This window comes from Balaenoptera ricei, chromosome 14 (genome assembly GCF_028023285.1).
Source record: "Balaenoptera ricei isolate mBalRic1 chromosome 14, mBalRic1.hap2, whole genome shotgun sequence".
Taxonomy (NCBI): Eukaryota; Metazoa; Chordata; class Mammalia; order Artiodactyla; family Balaenopteridae; genus Balaenoptera; species Balaenoptera ricei.
The window spans coordinates 50,839,771-50,859,951 of record NC_082652.1 but is presented as its reverse complement, the minus strand read 5'-3'; the positions used below and the strand labels follow the sequence as shown (position 1 = coordinate 50,859,951).

Here is a 20,181-nt window from a genome sequence, read left to right as displayed (position 1 = left end):
TTCACTCCCAAGAGGGTTTGAGTCTTCAGTCCTGCCTTTCCTGGTTTCTGTAGTTTTCCAATAACTTTCGCTATTAGGCATGGAAGTACTAAGAAGCACTCCCAGATAACTCCCTGGGTTTCAGACATAGTCCTCCTTGCCTGCATTGTGTAGCAGCAGCCCAAGTTCAAGTACCTCATTTAGAGTAACCCCCACCCTTTTTTTCTGGCCAGTTGGTGAATAGTATAAGAGGTCCAAAATGTCCAGGAGGCATTCTCACTTTCCAATTCAATTGAACCATTGTGTCTGTTGGTGGAAACATTCCTCCCCTGGGGACTATGACTTCTAAACCAGCATTGCTCAAAGTTTCTGGGGAAGGAAGAACATTTCTTCTTAGTGAGTTTAAGAGTGAAAGGAGCCACTCCCACTTCCTCCCCTTGATGCCCAGATCCATGTGTTCTGGCTACGGGAGAGAGAACATCATATAACAGTCACTGATTCAAAACCTATACTCTACCCTGTAAGACAGAATCCCATTGTTCTGGGGGGGTTGTCTCCCAACTGGCACCACAACTGAATCGTCCATTCCAACTTTCAATTAGGCCAACAGCTCCAGGTGATGGGGTATGTGGTAAGACCAGTTGATTCCATGGGCATAAGCCGATGGCTCTATTTCCTTTGCTGTGAAATGAGCTCTTTGATGAGAAGCAGTGCTGCGCAGAATACCAAGATGATGGATAAAGCATTCCATAAGTACACAGATGGTGGGGCTGAAGTGTTATGTTCAGGCAAGGCAAATCCATGTTCAGAGTCATGAATATTCCAGTGAGGATGAATCTCTGCCTCCTCTATGAAGAAAGAGGTCCAATGTAATCAATCTGCCCCAGGTGGCTGGTTGGTCCCCATGGGGAGAGGTGCCATTTGAGAGGTTTACCTTTGGCCTCTGCTGTTGACAGGTTAGACACTCAGCAGTAATGCTTGTCAGGTCAGTCTTGGGTAGGTAAAGTCCGTGTTTTTAGCCCACGCATAGCCTCCATCCCTGCCACTGTGGCCACTTTGTTTATGGCCCGTGGAGCAAGCACTGGGGTGACTGGGGTAAGGGACTGACTTACATATACCGAGTCTGTCATTTTGTTTACTTGATTAGGAGCCTCCTCTGCAGTGCAGTCATGGCTCACTGGATAGAAAGGAGTCACTGTTGTGCCATGGTAGTGGATCTTGCTGGAAGTCTTCCCTCTAGAGGCAAGGGAGTATCTCACTAGAGGCAGTGTGCTACGAAACTGCCTGAGAGGGTGCAGGAGAAGACTGCTGCAGGGAGAGCTGCTGCTGGATCCTGGAGAGCCACAAGCTGAGCCAGCACACCAGAACGGGGAAGGGAAACCCCTTCCTCCCGCAACGTTTCTCCAGCGCCCCCTACTGACAAATCGTAACATCATGTTTGTGGGTAAAGGGGAAAATATTTAGGAGGCCAATTTCAGGTTTACAGAGCAGGCAAAGAATGGTGAATTGCAATAAACTGCTAAAAGGCAAAGGCACACTGAACTGGGTTGAATAGTGTCCTCCCAAAATTCATGTCCACCTGAAAGCTCAGAATGTGACGTTATTTAGAAATGGATATTTTTTGCAGATGTAATTAGTTAAGATGAGGTCATACTGGATTAGGGTGGGCCCTAAATCCAATGAATCCTTTAAAAGGAGATGAGACAAGAAGCTACACTTAGACACAGAAGGAAGAAGGCCATATGATGACAGAGGCAGAGATCGGAGCGATGCAGGATTGCCAGCAAGCATCAGAAATTAGGAAGAGGCAAAGGCCCTTCAGAGGCAGTATGGCCCCGCCAACACCTTGATTTCAGACTTCTAGCCTCCAGAACCACGAGATAAATTCTTGTTGTCTGAAGGCACCGTTTGTGGTAATTTGTTATGGCAGCTCTAGGAAACTAATACAGCACCAAATGTTTAGTTGCAGTTTGTAGAGAACCAACTCATAAATGAACATCTGGAGCCCCATGCTTCGGAAGAGAGGCAAGAAGCAAGACTCCACATAGACAGTGTGCTAAACACCCAAGGTTACAGCAGACTGTGAAACTCTACCTTTTGTCTCCCTCCCATTGGGTTTTACTGTCTTCCCAGACATGGATGTTCAGTACTGTATGAAATGTATTATCTTCATCTCTTCACATTAAACTGTCATGAAGCCATTATGCTTTTATTGCAATATATGTACCTGCAGCAGCTCTCTGACCCACTGCACTCTCCTCCTCGTGGATTATCTGTCTTCTCTGGTAACTATGCCTTTAAATCCATCTGAACACTCTTTGCTAAATTTCAGATTTAACATTTTGACTTCATCCTTCATCACCTCAGACCTTACCCTGGACTCCCACTACCAGTATACATCAAATTTCATATCGTTTCCAGTCCACTCCCATCATCCCATTGCTAGTGGGAAACTGACCCTTTTATCAATTTGATCCTCTTCTTTTTTATTCCTGCATTTATGGAGCATGAATTAAGTAGAGATCAATGTGCCAGCCACCATAAAGGGAATAAAGGACACAGAGAGCCCAAGGATGGACGGGACACAGACACTGCCTGACATGTACATGAGTGAAATAGACATATCTGGAAGATTCCAGATTTCTACTGGGGGGAATGAGTGGATGGTGGTGCTAGTTCAAGAGATAAGGAGGAAAAAGAGGTGAGTGTGGGAGAAGTGAGGAGTAGCTCATGTTTAGTTTAAGGTGTCTGTAAAACAAACAAGTGGTAATGTTTTTTTCTGTTTTTTGGTTTTTTTAAATTTTTTTAAACTCTTTATTTTATATTGGCATATAGCCGATTAACAATGTTGTGATAGTTTCAGGTGCACAGCAATGGGACTCAGCCATACATATACATGTATCCATTCTCCCCCAAACTCCCTCCCATCCAGGCTGCCACATAACATTGAACAGAGTTCCCTGTGCTCTACAGCAGGTCCTTGTTGGTTGTCCATTTAAAATATAGCAGTGTGTACATGTCGATCCCAAACTCCCTAACTATCCCTGGCCCTCCTCCTTCCCCCCGGTAACCATAAGTTCGTTCTCTAAGTCTGTGAGTCTGTTTCTGTTTTGTAAATAAGTTCATTGGTATCATTTCTTTTTAGATTCCACGTATAAGGGATATCACACGGTTTTTCTCTCTCTCTGACTTAACAAGTGGTCATGTCTGATCAGCACTCAGCTCTGTGGGGAGGAGGCTCAAGGAAAAGATCAGGCTCAAGATGTAAATTGGAGCTGATTAGTGTAGAGATGGTTGGTGAAGGCTTACAGGTGGAAATAGATGAGCTGGCCCGCAGAGAGCCTACAACATGAAAAGTGCAGGAACCAAAGGCAGAACAATGGGGAACACTCAATATGTGGGATTGCAGAGCAAGAGGAACCACTGTAAAGAGTGTTCAGAAGAAGGAAGAGAACCTGAAGACAGAGGAGTAGTGAAAATGAAGGACAAAGAGTTCAAAGTGGAAGAAGTACCGTAGTTAATAATGTGAAATTCTGAGAAGATGAGAACTAAAACAAGTGAATTAGATTTGGCAACAGGGAAGACTAGTAAGGGGGTGAGGGTGGAAGCCTCAATACAGAAGGCTTAAAGGGGATGGGAGGTGCAATGATAGTTTATTCTCTATAACTGATGTCATAATACATATAATTGAAAAGTCAAATTGGTCTACAAGACCTAGAATGGACAAGGGCAGTCCCTTCCCCAACCCCTGCTCCCCAGGACTGCATCTACCTTCAACTCTTATAGCTGTTTCTATGGGGATTTACTTACACTTTAAAAATAACTTGTTAATACAGTTATTTCTTCTTGATATTTCACTTTAATTATCATTGACTAAGCTCATATTATGGGAGATAAGGACTTAGCTCTCTTATAAATCCACAGGCACCTTCATCACACAGGATTCTCCTCCCCACAACCTCAATCCTCCCAATATACTTCTAACCTATTTTGGTTAGATAAGAATTCAGTGTTTACATTATTATGACTATATAAATATTATCCATAGCTAAGCCTTCTGATATACTATAATTAAATTTCTTATATACCATTTTGTTTACCTGGATCTAATGATAAATGATAACACTGTTTTCCCCCTTTATTTAGTCTTCTATCCATCTACCACTAATTTTTCCACTGACTTTCAGCCAGAGTATAAATCTCCTCTCAACACTGGAACATAACCAAACAAACACACCCAGTACTCCACTGCACCATTGTTTTTCCCCTTGAAGTCATGTTCCTTGAGCTCTCCATCCCTCGGCTGCTTAACTCCGACTGCTACCTGGGACCTCCTTTCATCACCCTCTTGGGAATTTCCTTAATTATCTCCTGTGTTGAATCCTCTATTCATATCTTCTTACTTGGTTTACTCTCTTTTTGGTAGACACCCAATAGTCTCCTGAAAAAGGCTGCATGGAAGGTAAATTTTTTTTAATACTTAGCATGCCTGAAAATGTCCTTTTTCTCGCTTTGCATAATGATCCAGCAGGGTTTTATTTTTTATTTTATTTTTTTATTTTTTAATTAATTAATTTATTTTTCTGGCCATGCCACACGACTTGCGGGATCTTAGCTCCCCGACTAAGGACTGAACCTGGCCACAGCAGTGAAAGCGCTAAGTCCTGACCACTGGACCACCAGGGAACTTCCCAGCAGGATTTTAATTGGAAATAATTTTTCTCAAGATTTTGATGGCACTGTATATTACCTTCTAGACTGAGAAGTCTAATACCATCTTGTTTTTCAATTTTTAGTTTGTGGCCTGTTAGATTCTGGAAGCTTTTAGGATCTTAAATCTCTCCCAAATTTTGAGAAATTCCATAATGATATAGGTCTTCATCCCATGTGTTGAGTACACAAAGGGCTGGCCCTTTTGATCTGTGAATTCTTGTCTTTCAGTCCTGGGACATTTTCTTGAAAAACCTTTACTCAAAGCTCAACCTTTATTCAGCCTCAGAGCATACACACTGGGGACAAGTCCTATCCCTCTAATTGATCATCAAAGAATCCACACTGGGGAGATGTGCATCATTTTCAGGTTGTTTGATCATCTTCAGATTTTTTTTTTTTTTTTTGGCTGCGCCTTGAGGCTTGAGGGATCTTAGTTTCCCCAACCAGCGATCCAACCCAGGCCTTCAGCAGTGAAAGCGCTGAGTCCTAACCACTGGACCGCCAGGGAATCCCCTCTTCAGATGTTTTGGTAAAATGATTTATGTTAAGTATATTGGCAGCCTTTACCTCAAAAACAGTTGCTGAGTGGGCAATTAAAAACATCTCCACCCATATCTGTGAATAATTAAACTGGATTTCAACTGGTACAAATTCACTATTAAATACCAAAGAAGCCATTTTAAAGATGGGGGAAGAAGCCTCATTTACCAATTGTTCAGTACTGCTACTAGTGCTGTGACTTCTCCAATATTCAGAACATGTCTCTGGCAGCTTGAATTTGGCTCTCCACTAAGTTATTCTATTGATAGAAAATAGATTCTAGATTCCATCAGAGCCTTGCTATTCAAACATTACCATCACCTGGGAATGTATTAGAAATGCAGAAATTCGGGTCCCACCTCAAACTTACTGAATCAGAATCTGCATTTCAGCAAGATTCCCAAGTGATCTGTATGTATTGATACATTCAAGTTTGAGAAGCGATAATCTTGGACATCTTTGAGAATCAGAAGATGAAGATCAGAAGTCTCAAACTCCACTAACCTGTAGGGGCTAGACTAGTGATAGAAATGGCAGGGGGCAGGTGGGGACATTGGCAACTGGGGAAAGCATGATCTGTCTAAAGCAGGTAGCAGAGACTTTGTCCAGGAAATGTTTGCTCTGAGGGAATGCGGGATCAGTATTCCTAGATTTTTCAGTTTTTCAAAAGAAGTAGTGTGATTTTTTTTTTAAATGTATTGAATCAAAATGTCCATGTTAGGAACCGATTCAATTTTAAAACAGTGAGCCAATAAAACACATCAACAGGCTGGTCTTTGTCAGTGTCGGTAACTTGTGTCTTCTGTTAGACCCTGTCCCCAGACAAGTGAACATATGCATCTAGAAACATATTTCAGGGGTGAGAGATGATGTCCATTAAAGCTTTCTGCGATTGTGGAAATGTTCTGTACTTGTGCTGTCCAATATGGTAGCCCATGAGCCACATGAGGCTATGAGCATTTGAAACTGGCAAATGTGACCAAGGAATTGGATTTCTAATTTTATTTAATTTTAATTAGCTTAAATTTAAACTTAACTAGCCACATGTATTTAGTGGTTACCACATCGGGCACACAGATAGAGAGCCCATAGACCATGGGTTAGAACTCTCCTCTTAACTGCTTGTTTTTCCAAAGCTTTCCTTTTGAGGCAGTTCCTTATCTACCTAATATAGAGATTCTTAACCTTGTCTGTTGTGGTAGACCCCCAAAAAATGGTCCCCAAAGATATCAGATCCTAATTCCTGGAACCTGTAAATGTTACCTCATTTGGAAAAGGTGTCTTTGCAGGGGTGATTAAATTAAGAATCTTGAGATAGGGAAATTATCCTTGATTTTTTGGGTAGGTAGACCCTAAATGCAATCACATCTAACCTTACAAGAGAGAGGAAGAGGGAGACTTGAAGATACTCGCCTTAAAAATTGAAGTGATGCAGCCACATGCCAAGGAATGCTGGCAGCCACCAGAAGCTGGAAGAGGAAAGAAATGGATTTTCCCCTAGAGCTTCCAGAGGCAGTGCTGCCCTGCTGACACCTTGATTTCAGCCCGGTGAAATTGATTTTGGATGTCTGGCCTCCAGAACTGTGAGGGAATAAATTTCTGTTGTTTTAAGGCACTAATTCTGTGGTACTTTGTTACAGAAGCCCCAGGAAACTGATACAGCTGTCCACTGGAATCACCTGTGGAACTTTACCTACGTACATTATCTTATTTAATCTTCAGCCAATGAGATGACTATTATGATCCCTATTTTATAAATGAGGAAATGAGGAGTAGAGAATTGCAGGAACTTGCCCACAGCTAGCTTGTGGCAGAGTCAGGGAATGAACCAGGTCCCTCTGCTGACTTCTGGACCCACTGGGTGTAGTAGAATGAGGGAGAGGGAAAAGTCCAAGATGAATTCTAAGATTTTTGCCTGGAACATGGAGTTAACAGTAGTTTTCACTATCAAAGCAAGGAAATGGGGGAGCGGGGCCAGTTGAGGGTATAAGGGGAAGAACATGAACTCAGTTTGGGATGCCTCCTTAGTTGTTTTCCTAACTTGGTACTTCATTTGTATCTTCCACAAAGGGACACATCCAAACTCTCATAGCCATTCAATGTGCATCCACACTTGGACTTGCTACACACACTCTATCCACCACTCTCTGGAAACCATAGTTCCATTGCAGGCAAATTGCTTTTTATTTCTAAAGCTAAATTTCTTGACTTTCTAACCTATTATCCTTATAGAAATACGGCAGCCTGTCTCTAACACATCTGCTTCACACACCTGGGCAAGGAAAAAAATGGTTATATGCACAGATGGAAACAGAGCCACACCACTAAAAGCCTTTAACTAGGTGGAAAGCAAATATGCTGGGATGAAGGAATGTTGTGATGAAGGTGAATACAAAGTTGAGGAGTGAATATCTCTATAATGTCATTATGGCAATCAGAGAAGAAAAAGAAATACAAATTGGAAAAGAAGAAGTAAAACTGTCACTGTTTGCAGATGACATGATACTATACATAGAGAATCCTAAAGATGCCACCAGAAAACTACTAGAGCTAATCAATCAATGAATTTGGTAAAGTTGCAGGATACAAAATTAATGCACAGAAATCTCTTGCATTCCTATACATTAATGATGAAAAATCTGAAAGAGAAATTAAGGAAACACTCCCATTTACCATTGCAACAGAAAGAATAAAATACCTAGGAATAAACCTACCTAGGGAGACAAAAGACCTGTATGCAGAAAACTATAAGACACTGATGAAAAAAATTAAAGATGATACCAACAGATGGAGAGATATACCATGTTCTTGGATTGGAAGAATCAATATTGTGAAAATGACTATACTACCCAAAGCAATCTACAGATTCAATGCAATCCCTATCAAATTACCAATGGCATTTTTTCTATAACTAGAACAAAAAATCTTAAAATTTGTATGGAGACACAAAAGACCCTGAATAGCCAAAGCAGTCTTGAGCGAAAAAAATGGAGCTGGAGGAATCAGACTCCCTGACTTCAGACTATACTACAAAGCTACAGTAATCAAGACAATATGGTACTGGCACAAAAACAGAAACATAGATCAATGGAACAAGATAGAAAGCCCAGAGATAAACCCACGCACCTATGGTCAACTAATCTATGACAAAGGAGGCAAGGATGTACAATGGAGAAAAGACAGTCTCTTCAATAAGTGGTGCTTGGAAAACTGGACAGCTACATGTAAAAGAATGAAATTAGAACACTCCCTAACACCATACACAAAAATAAACTCAAAATGGATTAGAGATCTAAATGTAAGACTGGACACTATAAAACTCTTAGAGGAAAACATAGGAAGAACACTCTTTGACATAAATCACAGCAAGATCTTTTTTGATCCACCTCCTAGAGTAATGGAAATAAAAACAAAAATAAACAAATGGGACCTAATGAAACTTCAAAGCTTTTGCACAGCAAAGGAAACCATAAACAAGACGAAAAGACACCCCTCAGAATGGGAGAAAATATTTGCAAGCGAATCAACGGACAAAGGATTAATGTCCAAAATATATAAACAGCTCATGCAGCTCAATATTAAAAAAACAAACAACCCAATCCAAAAATGGGCAGAAGACCTAAATAGACATTTCTCCAAAGAAGGTATACAGATGGCCAAGAAGCACATGAAAAGCTGCTCAACATCACTAATTATTAGAGAAACGCAAATCAAAACTACAATGAGGTATCACCTCACACCAGTTAGAATAGGCATCATCAGAAAATCTACAAACAAGAAGTGCTGGAGAGGGTGTGGAGAAAAGGGAACCCTCTTGCATTGTTGGTGGGAATGTAAATTGATACAGCCACTATGGAGAACAGTATGGAGGTTCCTTAAAAAACTAAAAATTGAATTACCATATGATCCAGCAATCCCACTATTGGGCATATACCCAGAGAAAACCATAATTCAAAAAGACACATGCACCCCAATGTTCATTGCAGCACTACTTACAATAGCCAGGTCATGGAAGCAACCTAAATGCCCATCGACAGACGAATGGATAAAGAAGTTGTGATATATATATACAATGGAATACTACTCAGCCATAAAAAGGAATGAAATTGGATCATTTGTAGAGACGTGGATGCATCTAGAGACTGTCATACAGAGTGAAGTAAGTCAGAAAGAGAAAAACAAATATTGTATATTAACGCATATACGTGGAACCTAGAAAAATGGTACAGATGAACCAGTTTGCAGGGCAGAAATTGAGACACAGATGTAGAGAACAAACGTATGGACACCAACGGGGGAAAGCGGTGGAGGGTGGTGGTGTGATGAACTGGGCAATTGGGATTGACATGTATACACTGATGTGTATAAAACTGATGACTAATAAGGACCTGCTGTATAAAAAAATAAATAAAATAAAATTCAAAAATTAAAAATAAATAAATAAATAAAGTGATTGCCCTCTTCCTTCACTGTGTTTATAAGTAGCTTATAAAATTTACAGGGAGGGAATTCCCTGGCAGTCCAGTGGTTAGGACTCCAAGCTTTCACTGAACCACGCCAAGGGTGTGGGTTCAATCCCTGGTTAGGGAACTAAGATCCCGCAAGCTGCGCCACGCAGGGGAAAAAAAAAAAAAAAGAAGAAATTTACAAGGAGTTTAATATACAGGAGAAGCATTCAGATATAGAGCACATTTGATATTTACTTTCACATAATCTCACAAAGTGTCCAATTTTGTGTTGTGTGATTGTATGGTATTGATTAAAGCATCTCATTCAGCCTCAGATTCAGGCTACCAAAAACTCCCCTCAAAAGTCCACATAAGCCACTGTCAAACTTACTCATACTGTTTTTTTTAAACTTTAATCACGCACTATCCACCCAATGGTCAGCCTACCATCCAACAAACACCAGCCTCCCAAATATTTCCTGAATCTGCCTCCATCCTCTCCCCCCTGTGCACTAGTTCAGACCTCCATCAGTTGCAGCTTGGAACCTTGCAGTAGCTTCAGAGCTGGTCACCCTATCTTCAGTTTGGTCTCCACTCAAACCCATCTTTCACATTGCCATCAGAATTCTATCTGAATTGCAGATATGCTTGAGCCACTCGCTCAAGACCCTGCTTAAAATTTTAGTTCACAGCCTTTTACTTGGCCTGCCAAATCTTTCAAAACTAGACCCCTGCTTACTTCTTCACCCTCATCCGCAGCCACTCATGTTTTGACATCCTTCAATCCAACAAATCTAAACTTTCTGCTCTGGTCCCTCAGTCTGAAATGTATCAACACTCAGCTCTCCCCAGCACCTCCCTTTCTTTGTGCTTTTGTAGCATCCTGTAGGTAGCTCCATCAGAACATCTGCCACTTTGTTTGGAATAGTCAGTTTATATACTCTTCTCCTTAATTAGTCTATCAGTTCCTAAAGAGCAAGAATCTGTATCTCAGGACTTCCCTGGTGGTCCAGTGGTTAAGAATCCACCTTCCAATGCAGGGGACGCGGCTTCGATCCCTGGTCAGGGAACTAAGATCCTACATGCCGCGGGGCAACTAACCTGGAGCACCACAACTACTGAGCCCGCATGCTCTGGAGCCTGCAAGCCACAACTAGAGAGAAGCCTGCATGCCGCAACGAAGATTCCGCATGCTTGCAACTAAGACCTGACGCAGCCGAATAAATAAATAAATTTTTTTTAAAAAAAGAATCTGTCTCTCACATCTGAATTCCCAGTGTTTACCATGCAGCTGGTATACAGCTAGATGCTTGCTCTACTAGTTTGTTCCTGTTAATTTCTTTCCACCCAAACATTAAAAAAATAAAAACAAACAAAAACCTGCCCTTTATCAAGCTTACTGTGAACTATTTATTACAAGCAATCGTTTACATTTGCTCCCTTTTTTTTTCTTTTCTTTTTTTTTGGCCGTGTTGGGTCTTCGTTGCTGCACGCGCACTTTCTCTAGTTGCGGCGAGCAGGCGCTACTCTTCATTGCGGTGCGTGGGCTTCTCACTGTGGTGGTTTCTCTTGTTGCAGAGCTCTAGGAGTGCGGGCTTCAGTAGTTGTGGCACACAGGCTCAGTAGTTGTGGCTCGTGGGCTTAGTTGCTCCGCAGCACGTGGGATCTTCCTGGACCAGGGCTTGAACCCATGTCCCCTGCATTGGCAGGCGGATTCTTAACCACTGCACCACCAGGGAAGCCTCCCTTTTTTAAAAGAAACTTTAGGTTCTTGGGTCCAGCTATTTGGTAGAATCCTAGCTGATGAACTCACCTCTGACTTCCTGCCAAATCACATGGCTTTTCACAGTTCCTTATTCTCCTTGCAGCTTTTGACTGCTGTCCATTTTCTCCTTAAACCACCTTCTATGACTTCACACCACTGCCAAGATTGCCCTTGAGGATCTGTTTCAGATTCCTCATTGCCTTGAGTCATTTAACCTACCCATCATCACCATAAATACATTCCCTTGTACACTTTTGGGTTGTCTTGCTATTTGTGTTAGCAATTAACTCAGCAAAAAATTTTATCCCATGAAATACCGCTGTAGAAGCAAGAATTTCTTAAAAAAATAAATTCTTCAAATTTAATATCATTGTAGGTTAATTAAGATGCAAGTTTCTCCACTAATCCCCTAGGTCTGGCATAGACTGAGTAAACCAGCCTTTTCTCTCATCACTTCAGACTCCATTACTAATATACCTTTCTTTTTTGTTTGTTTGCTCATACCAAAAGGGTTTTTTTCTTCTTATTGTCGTTTATTAATTTTCAAGCATTGCTGTCCTCTCCCTGATTCCCTACTTCCCTCTACAAGTATATTTCCAAGAGTCCCTAGGGAAAGTGGGTGGAGGAGGGAACCAATATGTGGGGCTGTGGCCTTGTAGCTCATTTAGCCTCAAATTTATTTTTAAATTTACTCAAGATTATCTGAGGACATATATATGTATATATTGGTGCCAAAATATGTGCGTGCGCGGGTTCACACCTTTTCAAGGGCCATTAGGTTCCCTTGTGAAAACATGGGGTGAGGATGGGAGGGTCAAACCCATTTCTTACGACGATACTCGGAGCGTAGCCAGCATCAGGAGCGCAGACGGTATTACAGAAAGTTGTGCTTAGCGGTAGAAAGCCCGGGAGTCTCCTCCGTGACCTTGGCCAAGTCACAGAAACTTTGGGTTTATTCCCTGTAAAATGGGGATAAACGTACTGGGTTATCGAAAGAGTAAACGAAATAATGTAAGTAAAAGTACTCTGAGAAAAATACTGCTGGTTTCTTTGAACGGGGATCCCGAGCAGCTGGATTCCCATCCGTCGGTATTTCGCTCTTCCCCGCAGTCCAAGAGCTACCTCTGGAAGCCTGAGGCGCGGGCCTCGGCTCGTCTCCATGGCAACCGCTCAGGCATCCTGAGCCCCGCCCCCTCCCCGCCGCGAGGACCGGAAGCAGCGGCCCGTTGGGCGCTTCCCCGGCTTCTCCCCCAAAACACGGGGTCGTCCTTCCTAGGCCGGAGGTGAGAGTTGAGGTCTCTTCGCTCTGCTAGGCCTCCGGGAGAAGCGACCGTCACCCGGGGGGATGGGGAAGGGATGGCCGCGGGCCTGGGGCCACCTCACGGTAGCCCCACCACCACTCCCAACACGCGCCCGCGCACCCCCTCTTCATACCCCTCCCCGCCCCCACCCCGGCTACCTCTTCCTCACGCCCCCGGCGCTTCTCCGCGGCCTCCACCTCGTCCCCGCACCTCCTGGCCTCTCACAGCGCGTGCGTGCACCCCCTTTCCTTGTCCGGGTACCCCGTGGCGCCTGACCCCCGCCCCCCAAGCCGACCTCCTCCCATCACCCTCCGCGCGCTTACCTGACCTCCCGCGCACCCTCCCCCCGCGCCCATTCTCCTCGTGTGGTCTCGCGGAGTCGGGTTTCCGTCCGGGAGCGGCGCCGTGTGGTGGAGGAAGGTGTCCCGGGACCTTTGGGAGCAGGCTCAGCAGAGGAGGTATTTCCAAGGGAGAGTCGGTCCCCTCGGGAAAGACTCCCGGATCTGGGACTCTGGGCGAAACCTCCCCTCCAGGGACCGGGTTCGTTACGGACCCTCGCGCGCTGTTGGGGGTTTGGTCTCTTGGGTGGAACTGAGAGCAGTTGTGGACCCGGCACAGACTCCGCTCCTGGTGCGGGAGACGGAAAGTGCGTCCCGGTGGCCACTCCTGCGACTTCCAGAGGATGCTTTAGCTTAGGGGCCCTCTGTGTAACTCCCCTAGACGGCTCCAGACACGTGGCCTCAAACCCCACCTGTCGCTCCGGTCTCGATCCCAGATTCGGTTCCGGCTCAGGATCATATGGGTCTGCTGCTCCTTCTTTGCGCTGGGACCCCGGCCACCGGCTCTGGACCGCGCAGCACCGTATAAAGTGTGGATGGCCTGAACTCAGACCCCAGCTCTGCTCCTTTGCCTTTGGTCTCGTTACCTGAGCTTGCCCTGGCGGGTTCCTCAACATGGGGATGAAAAGAACCTTACAGGGATTTTGTGGGGATTTAAATGAGTTTATGTTTATTAAGATCCCTAGACGAGTGCTTAGCACATAGTAAATTCTCTGCGTTTCAATTGTGGAGCACTGTATAAAGTTGTGTCATTTATTTGGTAACCTTGTCTTTCCCGGGCTAGAATATAAGCTTTATGCAGCCGCAGGCTTTGTTCGGGTCACCGCCATATCTTCAGTGCCTAGAAGAGTTCTCGGTGAAGTGGGGAAAAAAATGGTAAAGAGGAAAAATAGGGGCACATATAACAGTTTAAATTAGTTATCAGTTACTAGTGATACATATACTAAAATGCTACTAAGGAAAGTGTCTTCCCACCCCCATCCTGCTAACAAGCTAGTGATACTTGGAGAATTGTTGCCCCCATACATCACTATGTTGCTGGTGACACTGTGATTTGATACAGCGTTTTCTATAATCTGTTTGATAATACATAGCAAGATATTTGTCCCTTTTCCTTTGACCCCAGTAAGTCAAGTCCTTGGGACATCTTTGAAGGAAATAATTTGAAAGGAGAAAAATAGTATATTTTCTGAAAATGTGCTTCCCAGCATTGTTTATAATAGTAAAAATTAGAAACAGCCTAAATATTCTACAATAAAGAGATAATTAAGTAAATAATATGGATGTCACAGATGAGCAGTAGACATGTACATGAAAAAAATGGAAATACATTAAGATGGAGGAATATGCTTTTTTCTTTTGAATGGTCCTTTAATGCCAAAGTAATATTGTTTTAAGAATTAGTAAGCATTGAAAAAAAAAATCTATGCAAAAGTACTTCTCTCGTGAGACTATTCCTTAGAGCTCCTTGCGGCAGTCTAGAAAAAATTAACTGGCTCTTTGAGGCTGACCCAGAGTCATAACTTTCCTCAGCCTTCCCTTATTTCTGTTCTCCAGGAGCTCCTCTGCAACCCTGGCTGATCTCTTATTGTGATGTTTAGTCAGCCTCATGTGCATGATTTTCAGAATAAATTGCGAATTACTCATGTATATAAATTAATGCCTCTGAGCTCTTTGATTCTCTTAAAGAAGGAAGTGTTCTTTGAAAGCATGGTTTATGTTAAGATTAAGGGCAGCACTTTCTGTACAGTCTTATGTGTCTAATCTTAGTTGTATCGTTCTAAGAAGCATTTGTCTTTGTCTTGTTTCCACTTGTCTCTTTAATCATATTTAGGAGTGTCCATAAGGAGAGTTTCACCTTCTTGAAGATTAAAGCCTAGCAGTTCTGAGCTATTCCCAGTCCAAATGTCTGCAAAATTGAGAGAGACATCAAAACTCCTTACACAAACTTCAGGGGACCCTGACTGCATTCTGGTAATGAAGGTGGAAGAGGGAGGGCAGGCCTGTAATATGGTCTCCAGCCGCCACTGGAGCAGCTACTACAGCTCAGAGACCTACCGCCAGCGGTTCAGGCAGTTTGACTACCAGGAGTCACCTGGGCCCCGGGAGGCTCTGAGCCGGCTCCGCGAGCTTTGCTGTCAGTGGCTGAGGCCAGAGGTGCACAGCAAGGAGCAGATCCTGGAGCTGCTGGTGCTGGAGCAGTTCCTGGCCATGTTGCCTGAGGAGCTGCAGGCTTGGTTTCAAGAGAACCGACCAGAGAGTGGAGAGGAAGCCGTGGTGATGCTGGAGGAGCTGGAGAAAGAGCATGACAGGGCGGCTGAACAGGTGAGACGGGGCTGTGGGGATGAGGGACAAGGCTGAGTCAGGAGCTCTGGCACATCACTGGGGTGAGAGCTCCCAAATTGTACTCCCACTCAGCACAACTAAATGTAGAGTGTGGTGAGTGGACTCCCGGCTGTGCCAGAAAACAGAACGCGCCTCTGCCTTTTTCCTCCCTTTTCCTGTGTCCCAGGATAGTTTCTTCTCTGTTACTTTATCTTCAAGTCCCAACCTGATTCCCTTCTTCAGCCTCAGTTAGTACCAAACTGTTTCTAGGTCTTTCTTGGACGAAATGAGGACATGCTTGCAAAGAAGCTACCAACTTGTGAAATCACTCAGGAGACACCACGTAGCCAGCTTAAGCCCACAAAAAAGCAACTGCAGTGGGCATCGAAGGAGCTTCACACCTTAAGACAAAATGGTGAGGGGCAGGGTTCAGTTCATGGTGGGGGGGTGGGAAGGTGGCCTCTCAGCCCACCCATCACACACATCTAGGCTGCTTTCTGTAAGAGGTCTCCAGTCTCCCCTCCTACCTCCTGTTCCTGTGGGAACTTCCACCATTATATATCCTGCCAATGCACATTCTCAGTATTTTGTCCTATTTCCTTCTCAAAGATTCTTATAATATTGTTCAGATTTTTGAATCCTTGACATCATCTCCATCTGGATTTTCGAACCTTTTTTTAAGCAGCATGACCCTCTTCTCAATGAAATTTTATGCGGAGTTGCAATATATTAAACAGATGAAAACACAGCTACTCTGACTAAAGCAGGAACAAGCAGTCTCAGCCCACCTCTTCTGCCGTCAGGCAGTCCGTGAGGCCCTTTTGAGGGACCCCAAGGTCACAGTCTAAAGACTGATTCATTTATTTTTATAACTTTTGTTTATTGATACTCTTGTACTAAATCTTGCTTATTGCTACCCACTACCACATTTAATTCCTCTCCTTCAGTTGCTCCTCTGCTTCTCCAATAATTCCTCATCTTTTAGGCCCTTTCTTTTCTTCCAGACTTTCCTCAGTTTCTAATGTATCTTTTTACCTCTACTCACCATTCTACCTTTTGCACAGAGCTTTTCATCTTTATAGTTGCCCACCTCATCAATATATAAACCTTCTCTTTCACCTTTTGATCTTCTCAGTGTTTTCTGCCGTACCCTCTCCATCCTCCACATTGTGATGCTATATTTCAAACATGCCAGCTAAAAAATAGTCTATATATATTTCATTTGGATCATTCTATTTCGTTTTCCTTCCTTCTGAACAGAGAACTGGTTACATTTGCTTTTCCATGTATTATTTCAGATAGAGACACCAGAACTATAAATGTGAAATCAGCTTCAAGGCGAAAGACTTCTTCAGGCAAAGAACTGCATTACAAAGTTTCTAACACTCTTCAGATGAATGCTTCCCAGAGTTTCACATTTAGAGGAACCTGTGAACAAGATAGAAAGTTTGAAAGAAGACAGGGAAACCGTCCTCGAAAAAAACAACACAAGTGTGATGAATGTGGGAAAGTCTTTAGTCAGAGCTCAGCCCTTAATCTACATCAGAGGATCCACAGTGGAGAGAAACCTTATACATGTGACGTGTGTGCAAAGTCTTTCAGCCGAAGTGCAATCCTGATTCAACATCGAAGAATCCACACTGGGGAGAAACCCTTCAAATGTCATGAATGTGGGAAAGCCTTTAGTCAGAGCTCGAATCTTTTCAGACATAGGAAAAAACATGCTGGAGAAAAAGTCCCATCAGTGCTGTGAGGGAGTCAAAGCATTTACTGAGAACTTTTTCAACAGGGGAGCAGACACAAAGCACCAATACTCCTTTAGTATAAATCGGTAGTTTCAGTGGGCACCAATTTCCTTTCAAAGATTGTAAAAGCCACAGGAGAGAATGTAGAATATTTTCTGTCAGCATTGTTTGCTTTTCTGCTTTTCAGTACAGTGTCAGTTCAGACGATTGAGATTCTAAAGCTTAAATCGGATTTCCATCCCTAGTGCAACTCTTGAAAAGATACTCTCAGACATGTTCTGCTGTTTCCATTATTAACACAAATAATGAACTAGTATGTTCCTTTTTAGACAAGAACATTTTCCCTGTTGAGAAGGAATGTGTGAGTTAGTATATAAGTGGGTATTCTCCATTTCATTACTTGCACATTGGAGTTATTAGACCAAAGATTAAATCAGTTTTTTAAAAAAATTTCCTGGGAATTCTCTGGCAGTCCAGTGGTTAGGACTCCACGCTTTCACTGCTTCAGGCCTGGGTTCAATCCCTGATCAGGGAACTAATATCCTCCAAGTCACGTGGCATGGCCAAAAGTAATAATAGTAAAATAAATTTACTGTTTTATTTTCTGTTACCAGATTCAAAATATGAGAATAGGATTGAGGAGACCCAAAAGAATATGTACCTCAAGACCTAAGCTGAAATGTCCAGGGTCATTGTTAGGAAGCAGATGAGTAAAGGGACTTTATTCATCTCTTACGAAAACCAGAGAACCTACATACTGTTTTGTTTCAATTTTTAAAATTGAGGTATAGTTGATGTATAATATCATCTATATATACTGTTGATGATACTAAGTAATTTCCTGTGTAGGAAAAAAGAATTATCTCCTTTACAATTTATATTGGAAATATCTCAGTGAAAGCATTAAGATTTGCTCTACATGTCTTCAGGAAGTGGCCTAAATATGATGAGTTTCTAATAATGAACAGTTATCTGTGGGTGCTTATATAAAGTTGATGATCACCTTAACATAAAGAAATAAGGAAGATGAAGAAAAGACTGTCCAAACAAGACTGATGTTACCTGGTAAGTGCAGCACATAATGGAGAAGCGTACTTACCTGGAAATGGAAACCGTTAACAGCTGATGACTGTCCTTCAGAGTTCTTCATGGCCTCTGTTCTGGCATAAATCAGCTGTGAACATGTTTCAGGCATCACAGGACAACCTTTTCAGGGTCTTATGCATTCTTAGTAAATGAGTTTCTAGACAATTTATCATGATGTTAAGACCTTGGATTTTGATACTCTTGTACAAATGAGAGAATCACTAAAGTTCAAAGAGTCCATTGAGTTTAACCCACATTTAATTCAATCAGATTCTCTTGTTTAAAAAGTAAATGACTGGTATTTTTTTAAAGTATTCTGACAATATATAACATAATGTCCCCCTTTCCAGGGATTCTTAATAAAACTCTGTATGTATTACAAGAATACATGGATTGTCGTGTCTCCCATGGTGCCACTGTTACCCAATATGGAGGCAACCATGAGAAATGAAAGTCCTTAGAAGGAGAAGGGAAGATAGGCCTCATGGTGAACTTCTTTGTTCCTCATGAAGTGTAAACATTTCATTATCAGAAAATCCAGTCATATCTAGTGCTTGGAGTAACTCCTGAGACAAATGTGGGATTACATGCTCTGCTTAGTTAGAATATTGATAAATATTAGATTAGTAAGGGGAGAGGAGAATACAAATTTTAATTTTAGAATTTTCTGATAGTGATTATACTCTGTAGCTCTAGTAAATATGAATAAGTATTGAGTTTTGTACATTTTCATTTATTAAAAATGTAGGAGTCTTTTTATTTGGGTCTCATTCTTTTTGTAATTAAAGAGAGGAACAAGCCATCTATTAAAGCAGCAAATGCCTCAAAAGATACATGTATTGTGAATTACTGCTTAATCATGGAAAGGGTTTTTTGGATACTATGTGAATAAAATGACAGAATCTAAATCAAATATTCTGAGGCAAGCATCTTTCTTCACTTGCTTCTGCCATAAACTTTGCAAGATTACATTGTCTTCAGTGTGAATAATCTGAACTTCTCCACCAGACAGTGATGTGAATCATATCATCTTAGAATAACAAATCTTTAAAGGGTGTCACTGAGTACTCTAAGTTATCTTGCACTTACATAGGTCTCCTAATAAGTAGAAGGTGCTAGTTTATCTAACTGGAGAATTAATATGACTTGGTGTAACCTTGATAAAATTAGCATATTAGCACCCCATCAAACTGATTAATTTCCACAGTAAATACTCGAAAATGAATTGGTGTTTTTTAAATGAATTTCACTTCATCTGAGCCTTTATTATTATCTATAGTCCTATGTTCCCTCTTTTTCTCTCCCATTCTCTTCAGAGACCAGGTCAGATGTTTGTCACTGTCCTTGAAACTTCCTGTATCAGGAATGCTTCTGAATACAAAATCCACCTTTGGTGGCTTAGACAAATTAGACTTTGCAACCAGAAATCTGGAGGCGAGTTGCTGCTGTCTGTCAATCAGCAGCTGAACAATGACTTGTCTGGCTGCTGTCTTGTGCACTTCTTTGGGCCTTTCCTTCATACTTATTTTCTCAGATATGCAAGAGAGCTGTCCCAGCTCTGGGAATAGCATCTGGGGTCAAGTCAGAGAGGAAGAGGGACTCCAGCCATGGCCATGTCCTCTACTAGGAAAAGGGAAAGCTTTCCAAGAAACCCCAGCAAAATTCTGCTTATGTTTCCTTGTTGGAGGTGTGTCTAGTAAAGCAAGTGTTTTCAACTCCTAGAGGGAAAGCAGCAGGGCAGATGGGGATTGGGAACCACACTGAGTCAGCCGACAGTGTTTGCCATACTCCTTGGCCACTTTCCTTTTCATGAGCAGATGGCTATGATTTGGCCTCCTTCATTATCAAAAAAAAAAAAAAAAAAAGATGAGAACTCTACCAAGTTTGTCAACTTATCTACATCTCACCCATCATTTCCTCTCCCCTTCCTTTCAGAATGAA

The 20,181-nt window shown here is 42.4% G+C and overlaps 2 protein-coding genes across 4 annotated transcripts; one reads left to right on the top strand and one right to left on the bottom strand.

The window, feature by feature from the left end:
* Positions 1-1,097: 1,097 nt before the first annotated feature.
* LOC132347355 (uncharacterized) lies at positions 1,098-13,701 on the bottom strand. The gene is made up of 4 exons (XM_059893790.1): positions 13,498-13,701; positions 13,070-13,373; positions 12,277-12,404; positions 1,098-1,215 (listed from the first exon to the last, which is right to left on the bottom strand). Exons 1-4 carry the CDS (start codon positions 13,699-13,701, stop codon positions 1,147-1,149), a joined length of 705 nt encoding a protein of 234 aa, XP_059749773.1. The 3' UTR covers positions 1,098-1,146.
* On the top strand, positions 12,647-19,153 carry ZNF396 (zinc finger protein 396). 3 transcript variants are annotated; one of them, XM_059894530.1, is made up of 4 exons: positions 12,647-12,728; positions 14,919-15,409; positions 15,680-15,824; positions 16,708-19,153. In XM_059894530.1, the coding sequence occupies exons 2-4, from the start codon at positions 14,990-14,992 to the stop codon at positions 17,160-17,162; spliced, it is 1,020 nt and encodes a 339-aa protein (XP_059750513.1). In that variant the 5' UTR covers positions 12,647-12,728; positions 14,919-14,989; the 3' UTR covers positions 17,163-19,153. The 3 variants fall into 3 exon arrangements, with proteins under 3 accessions (XP_059750513.1, XP_059750511.1, XP_059750514.1); XM_059894528.1 differs by lacking the exon at positions 12,647-12,728 and adding an exon at positions 12,767-13,204; XM_059894531.1 differs by lacking the exon at positions 12,647-12,728 and adding an exon at positions 13,528-13,614.
* The last annotated feature ends 1,028 nt before the right edge of the window (positions 19,154-20,181 follow it).

Excerpts from the sequence above, each read along its gene's own strand:
- LOC132347355 (XM_059893790.1), bottom strand. The coding sequence starts at position 13,701 with ATGTTGAGGAACCCGCCAGGGCAAGCTCAGGTAACGAGACCAAAGGCA. Across the intron at positions 13,374-13,497 it reads GATCGAGACCGGAGCGACAG|GAGCGGAGTCTGTGCCGGGT; the intron begins GTGGGGTTTGAG and ends CTCCCGCACCAG. Across the intron at positions 1,216-12,276 it reads GCTACGCTCCGAGTATCGTC|AGGGAAGACTTCCAGCAAGA; the intron begins GTAAGAAATGGG and ends CCTTGCCTCTAG.
- ZNF396 (XM_059894530.1), top strand. The coding sequence starts at position 14,990 with ATGTCTGCAAAATTGAGAGAGACATCAAAACTCCTTACACAAACTTCA. Across the intron at positions 15,410-15,679 it reads ATGACAGGGCGGCTGAACAG|GTCTTTCTTGGACGAAATGA; the intron begins GTGAGACGGGGC and ends AACTGTTTCTAG. Across the intron at positions 15,825-16,707 it reads TCACACCTTAAGACAAAATG|ATAGAGACACCAGAACTATA; the intron begins GTGAGGGGCAGG and ends GTATTATTTCAG.